Source organism: Myotis lucifugus, unplaced genomic scaffold, assembly GCF_000147115.1.
Source record: "Myotis lucifugus unplaced genomic scaffold, Myoluc2.0 scaffold_7, whole genome shotgun sequence".
NCBI classification, from domain to species: Eukaryota; Metazoa; Chordata; class Mammalia; order Chiroptera; family Vespertilionidae; genus Myotis; species Myotis lucifugus.
The window spans coordinates 14,326,711-14,334,598 of NW_005871055.1; the positions used below are offsets into that span (position 1 = coordinate 14,326,711).

Below are 7,888 nucleotides of genomic sequence, written 5' to 3' on the forward strand. Positions count from 1 at the left end.
CGTACCTTGGTTGCAGGTTCCCTGGCCCTGGTTGGGGTGTGTGCAGGAGGTAACCGATCAATGTGTCTCTCTCACATAGATGTTTCTGTCTGTCTCTCCCTCTCCCTTCCACTCTCTCTGAAAATCAATGGAAAAATATCCTCAGGTGAGGATTAACAAAAAAAAAGAAAAATGGGCATAATATTGTCTATTTTTACTTCATAAAGTAGTGTGAGGATTAAATGTGTTAACATGTGAAGAGCTTTGAATTGTGTCTGGTACACAGTGCATAGTACCTTGCCCTCGGGAAACGTAAATCTGTTTAGAGATCAGAGGAAAAAATGTTTTTCTAGTTAGAACACAAGTCCCTCTATTAAGGTAGTAGGGATTGAATTCTAGAATAATAGAAATGAAGATAATTCTGCTAGTAGTATTACTCTCAAGAGTCTGGAGATGATTACTACTTAATATCTACTTGATCAACTGCACTTATGTTATATAAAGAGCTGGGTTTTTTTTGCAAAAACTTTATCAAGGTACAATTCGGATGCCATACAATTCACCCATTTAAAGTGTACTACCTCAATGATTGTTAGTATATTTATAATTATGCAATCATTACCATTATCTAATTTTAGGATATTTTCATCATCCCAAAAAGAAACCCCAAACCCATAAGTAGTCACTCCTATTTCTTCCAACCTTAGTCCCAGGTAACCACATACTATTTTCTGCCTTTATGGATTTGCCCTAGCGGGTTTGGCTCAGTGGATAGAGCCTCGGCCTGCAGACTGAAGAGTCCCAGGTTTGATTCCAGTCAAGGGCACGTGCCTGAGTTGTGGGCTCAATCCCCAGTAGGGAGTGTGCAGGAGGCAGCCAATCAATGATTCTCTCTCATAATTGATCGTTCTATCTCTCTCTCCCTCTCCCTTCCTCTCTGAAATCAATAAATACTTTTAAAAAAACTTCTCAAGGTTCATCCATGTTATATGTAGCATCTATGAGGAATTCATTACCTTTTGTTTTTGAATAATATTCTACTATATGGATAGACCACATTTTATTTATAATTTCATCAATTGATGAACCTTTGATTTGTTTCCACTTATTTACTATTATAATGTATAATATAATGCATGAATATCTGTGTGCAAGTTTTTGTGTGGACATGTTTTCACTTCTCTTGGGTATATATACATAGCTAATGAAAGACTGTTTTGATGGTCACTCTGACTTGGGAAAGATGCAATACACTGAGTCCAGACCACCTTCTAGAATTTCAGTTTGAATGTTTGGATTTTTATTACAGCTTATTAATTTTAGAAAAATAACAGATGGTGTAATCTTTAATTATTTTCCTTCAATTTATTGGAAAGTAAACCTAAAATTATTTTGTCATTATTTCTCAAGTGTACTAGTTAATCTTACCTTTTTTCAGAAAATCAGGCCTTAATTTCCAAGGTATATCTGTTCTTCAGCATCTCACTAAGGAAACTATCGCATTATTTGATGTAAATAAATAAACATTGTTTTTTATACTCATGAAGCTCAATGTTTTGTCTTAATGGATTTAAATCTTAGTTAGGAATTTATTATAGTACCTATTATACAACACCTGGTACTTCTAATCTAGATTATTATTCTTTTAACCAAGAGATCTGACTTTAGTTGATCTTATCAGAAACAAAAAGCAGAAATAACAGGAGAAAGGACTAACTACAGCTCTGGACCATGAATTAGAAAACTTGTTCACCCTGTTATGAGATCTTAGGTGTTATAACTTCACTGGGCCTATAAAATAGCTTACATGATTTGGAAGATCATCTTTAGCTATGTTTCTGAAACAATTAAACATGTAATTTTGTTATTACTGCTTTTGGCAAAACCCAATATTCTTCTAGCAAAACCGTTTGCTTTTTTTCACAGTAATGGGTTGTTGAGTTAAAATCAGATAGGCACTTAATTTTTACCATTTAAAATATCCATTCTACTTTTTAAAGATTGGTATGTAGGGTTATCCTTGATAAAACCATACGTAAGAGAGGATTTATTAAGTAAAGTTATAAGAAGAAATTTCAAGGAAACAAAGATAGCACTCTATGCCATAATTTGGTTTCTGAATCTCTCCTTATAATGTTTGCTTCCATAGATGAAGTGCCAACATCTTGTAAAAGAAAAGTTAGCACAGAGGTTCAAAACTACTGGTGGCAAAACTTTACTCTCTCAAAAATCCATTTTACAGTCTTTAATATTCACCTGATTAAGAAGCATTACTATTATTTGTAATTTTTCCAAACTGTTGCCAGAAAAGATCCATGGAGTCCAATTAAAATATTCCAGACAACACTATAAGAAGTTACTTGTCAGTAGTTCCAAATTAGTGTCATTGGTGTCCTGGTTTTACCTTAATATTGTTCTATGTGAGTGGTGAAATCTCTACAAGAAATGCTTGGGTAGGTAGGTATTAAGTAGGTAAGTAACTTTTCTAAGCTCTTGCCATTGAGTCCAGAACTTTACATTCTCTGTAATTTAACTTGGTCTAACTGAAAAAGAAGTGAAATACATTGGGTGGGCACACAATGCAATAAATATACAGATGATATACACTTGAAGCCTATGTAATTTTATTAAGCAATGTCACCCCAATACATTTAATTTAAAAAAATAATTTTTAAATGTGATTTTGTATTTAGTAAAATAGCTTTACTATTTTTGTGGGAGTGGTGATATGTGTATAAAACATTACTGTATGAAATCCATAGATTTCTAGCTATGATTTTTAGTCATGCTGTTTTATGATTATATGAAATTTAATCTATCAGCCTTTTAGTAAAAAAACTGGTGACTATTGGGCCTTAATATTGTATCAAGGTCTTCCCTGGGACAGATATTGCCTGGGGAAAACCATGTCCTACTGTTTTTAGTCTTCCTCTCCCTAGAATTTTTAACAGGTAAAATTTAGGTAAAATTAAAACAAAACAAAACAAAGAAGAAGTGAAATAAATTTAATTCAGTAGGCATGAAATTATTCTCAGGATAAAGTAAGAGTAGACTATGACAGTTTCCTAAAGCCTTATATAAATGGCTCAGAAAGCAAACTAGTAAGTCAAGATAAATGAGTAAAAATAAATGAGCCAGTTAAAAAGAAAAAGACACTCCATTTTAAAACTCAAATACTTAACACTTACCAGACAGCCAATATAGTGCAGGGCATTTTCCAGTTTCTGCCTTTGGTGGTAAGTAGATGGCAAATTTCATTTTGCAGTTCAGTTCAACACTGCAATTTTAACAGACACACACACACACACACACACACACACACACAAACACAAAATCAATGCTCCTCGTCAGAACAGAAACATAAAATAAGTGATTTAATGCCCAAAGTAAGTGATTCCACCAACGTTTAAGGAATTTACCTTGGCCCTTAAAGAATGGGGCCAACTTAGGCCGGTGATTTATCAACTGACCTGAGCCTATTCTGTGCACACAACACAGTCATTCTGGACAGAATAAATTTAAAAAATAAATGTAATATGCTCAATGTAGCACTAATATTGTTAAAAGTAAAACTGTTTCTGTTTTAAAATGATGTATAAAATTTCATAACAAATTTATTCTAAAAATATCAAATTATATGGTCACTCATGGGCACTGAAATGTACCACATCCTTAATTTGCTCTTTATCACTAATATTTTATTAAAATCACTACTATCAAGGCTAGATAATTTTCATTGAAAAAAACACAGAGATATTTTTCCATGTGAAAGTAATTCATGCAAAATGACCTTTCATGGACTTATTTAAAGAATTAAATGGATAGAAGAATGATAGACATCTAAAATTGCATCTTCTTAATGGTTACCTGTCATGTTCAAAAACTTTCTGCAATCCCCCAAAGCATTTGTTGCTGGAAATCTGTTTCAATGCCATTCTTTTCCTATTAATGAAGATTAATCTCATTAATTTCTATAGAATTAGTTCCTGAAAAATTTGAAAACAAAACTGTTTTCAGATAAACTATCTAATCACAAAACTGTTTTTTCACCTGGACTTTTTCCTCACATGCTAATTTTCTCTAATGAATAATATTAAGAAACTAACTTTCATACACACATTTTTACTTGTTACCACTTTAAAAAACTTTAATACTTTGGTGTGTCATTATCAATTTATTAACAAGTGTTTTTGTGTATGTGTGGACTACACCAAATTCTTTATAGAAAGAGGCAGAATATAAATAAGTAAAATAGAACCAGAGTCATAGAAACATCAAACAGACTGTCCAACCTATGAGGGAAGGCAGGCGGGGGGTGAGGGGGTGAGAGATCAAGCAAAAGATTTGTATGCAGCCAAAACCGGTTTGGCTCAGTGGATAGAGCGTCGGCCTGCGGACTGAAAGGTCCCAGGTTCGATTCCGGTCAAGGGCATGTACCTGGGTTTCGGGCACATCCCCAGTAGGAGATGTGCAGGAGGCAGCTGATCGATGTTTCTCTCTCATCGATGTTTCTAACTCTCTATCTCTCTCCCTTCCTCTCTGTAAAAAATCAATAAAATACATTTAAAAAAAAAAGATTTGTATGCATGCCTATGAGCATAACCAATGAACACAAATGAGGGTGGGGGATGGGGGGGCGGAGGTGAGGGCATGTGCTGGGGGGTGGGGGTGGCCTGGGAGTGGTCAATGGGGGAAAAAGGAGAGTTATGTAATACTTTAAACAATAAAGAATTTAAATTAAAAAAAAATAATAAAAATAAATAAATAAAAGTACAGCTTGTCATGGGGAAATTTTGAAGTTTGGTAATTCTTTTCTCACCAACAAATCCTTTAAATTTTCATAAGTAATTTTAAATTTAAATGTTAAAATACCACACATTATTTTTAAAAATAAATTTAAAAAATTGGAGAATCCTCTTTATCATTAAGTGCTTACTGAGCAAAGAGGAACCAGACTGACTCTGGTTTGTATTTCTCAAGAAAGGATTCCCTCCCCCTCAACAAGTATTACCACTTTGGTGGTCTTTTCAGTAAAAGGTTCTGTATGCTGATCAGATGCAGAACTAGGGTTATTCCTCAAAAACGTAACAAAAACCTTAAAAAAGCTAATTTTGGAAATGTCTTTGCAAAATTCTAAACAAGCCCTAGCCGGTTTGGTTCTGTGGATAGAGCATCAGCCTGCAAACTGAAAGGTCCCAGGTTTGATTCCGGTCAAGGGCACATGCCCGGGTTTTGGGCTCAATCCCCAGTGGGGAACTTGCAGGAGGCAGCCGATCCATGATTCTCTCTCATCGTGGATGTTTCTCTCTCTCTCTCCCTCTCCCTTCCTCTCTGAAATCAATAAAAATATATATAAAAATAATTCTAAACAAGATTAGTTTCAATCCTACCTTGAAGCAATCCCCTCAATAAACCCAAATACTTAGATTTGCATTGGAAAGTTGGAATTTGAACCAGAAATTAAGCTATCAGAGACTCTGCTGCTATGCTCTCCTGCCTTCCTAGATGGTCTTTAAATACTCTGTTTTTTAGACACTCTAAGATTGAAAAATTTTATAGGATTAAGGTACTACAATTATAAAGAAATCACCTTCTATTCATAGACTTATGCTTTTAATCTATAAAGGATAAATTCTTAAACAACAAACTGCTCATTAGATGTTATTATTTTTGAATATTAACTTCAGCTACTCTTGCTCAAGATCCTATCTTAAATAATGAACTAATAGATGCATTAATGATGTGCTGAATTATTCTACAGGGAAATCCTATTTTCTTAAACCTAGCAGGTGCTATGTCTGCTGCTTCCCCAAAACAGGGTACACTGAGTCTGTATCTAGTACATAAGAGTTACTAGTAATTATTTGTTGAATTAATGAATGATTAAATTTTAACTTCTTACTACCGATTATGTGAAAGTTTTAAAAATTAATTTGTCCTGCCCTAGATGGTTTGGCTCAGTGGATAGAGCGTCGGCCTGCGGACTGAAGAGTCCTGGGTTCGGTCAAGGGCACATGCCCAGGTTGCGGGCTCCATCCCCAGTAGGGGGTGTGCAGGAGGCAGCCAATCAATGATTCTCTTTCATCATTGATGTTTCTGTCTCTCCCTCTCTTCTCTGAAATCAATAAATTTTTTTAAAAAAATTAAAATTAGTTTGTCCTTTATCTCTATCACTCCATACTTTGTTATTCACTTTAGTAAACTACAAATAGTCTATTTCCTCTGGTCTTTATTCAAATTCAAAATCAGATACTTTCCACTTGGTCAGAGAAAAAGTAAAAATACTGTTTTTTAAATTTGTAAAATTTAAAATAAATTTTAATAAAAAATAAATATTTAATAAAAAATAATATTTAATAAAGAAACTACTGTCAATTATATATCAAGAAAAAAGTTAGGTTCAGTAAGAAATATGACATAAGCTAAGAACTAAAAAGTTAGGTTCAGTAAGAAATATGACATAAGCTAAGAACTAGATATACTGTGATTTATGATATGACACACTAGGTAATTTACATTATTCATTAAAAATTTAAAAAAATATATATATTTTATTGATTTTTTACAGACAGGAAGCGAGAGGGATAGAGAGAGTCAGAAACATTGATGAGAGAGAAACATCGATCAGCTGCCTCCTGCACACTCCCCACTGGGTATGTGCCCGCAACTAAGGTACATGCCCTTGACCGGAATCGAACCTGGGACCCTTCAGTCCGCAGGCTGACGCTCTATCCACTGAGCCAAACCGCTTACGGCAATTTTTCATTAAAATTTTTTATGAGCGAAATAATGTTTCAAACCAAGTCATTAGATTTTTCATTCAACTTCAAAGTAACATACAAGATATAAAACTTAAATTACCTGTCCAATTGCTAACTGCTCTTTTGTCTGTACCAAAGGGTAGATGATCCTGGAAAAAAACACAAGTGGTTTATAAACAGGACATACTTTTCACAACTAAGGTTATACAGACATGTATAGTAGATTAATCAATCATTCTTAACAGAGACATTTTCTTCTCCTTAGCATGGAAAATGCAGCTGATAAAACAGCACCACTACTTTATAGGATTAAGGTACTATAATAAAAAAATTTTAAAGTTTTAAAATATAATTTAGAAGTATAAGATGTAGTCAAGTCCTGAGAGTGAAGAAAACAGGAGTGGGGACTAGAAAAGCAGAGAAAGATAAAAAGCCTAGATCTGTCTGGCCAAGAATTGTAGGTCAACCCTTAATTGAAGCTAAATGTCATCCACCTGCAGGAATTTGTTTTTTGAATTTTTACACATTCTTTCCTTCTTGCCATGAGTCTCCAGTTTTCCATATATCTCTACTTGTGTTTTTGCTCCTGTTCTCTCACACTCCCTGATGTCGACCCGGTTATTCGCAGTGCCCCACTCCACTGGCTCCGAGCAGCCCACACACAGCTCTCCCCACATCCGGGTCCTGCGCCGCTGGCCGTGCCCCGGCTGAACGCGCGAACTCAGGTGCTCAGCGCGCTGCTGGCTCTGCTGCGGACAGAGGTCAGCTCCCGTCGGCCCCACGCCCTCAAATGACCGCCCACCACGTCTGCTCAGAGGCCAGCTCCTGAGGACGCCATCAGGGGTGTACCCAAGGGCCACCACCGAACTCAAACAGCGCATTTACACACAAACAGAGCGGCAGAGAGTCGCAGGTGCTTCGGGAGATGCGGGCCCCCCGTGCCCCCGGGGGCGTGCTCCCCGGGCCGCACCCCTCGGGGGGGGGCGGCCCCCGCCCCCTCAGGGGGCCCGGGAATCCCGGAACCGGGGGCCCTTGAACCGGGCACGGGGCACCACCCCGGGCTCGGGGGTGGGTTTTCCTCCAAAACCGGGGGGGGGCGCCCCCCTTTACCCGGGGGGGGGGGGGGGGGGGCAAGGGAACCGGAAAAA

At 36.6% G+C, this 7,888-nt stretch overlaps 1 protein-coding gene across 2 annotated transcripts in view; it reads right to left on the reverse strand.

Annotated features, from left to right (window-relative positions):
• ESD (esterase D) overlaps nucleotides 1-6,911 on the reverse strand; it is a 25,766-nt gene extending 18,855 nt beyond the window's left edge. The window contains exons 1-3 of one of the 2 annotated variants that reach the window (XM_006083595.3): nucleotides 6,841-6,911; nucleotides 3,847-3,921; nucleotides 3,168-3,256 (exon numbers count right to left, since the gene is read on the reverse strand). In XM_006083595.3, the coding sequence (XP_006083657.1) occupies nucleotides 3,168-3,256; nucleotides 3,847-3,914 (157 nt within the window). In that variant the 5' untranslated portion in view covers nucleotides 3,915-3,921; nucleotides 6,841-6,911. The remainder of the gene's footprint in view (nucleotides 1-3,167; nucleotides 3,257-3,846; nucleotides 3,922-6,840) is intronic. The other variant, XM_023748957.1, reaches the window with a different exon arrangement.
• Between the last annotated feature and the right edge of the window lie 977 nt (nucleotides 6,912-7,888).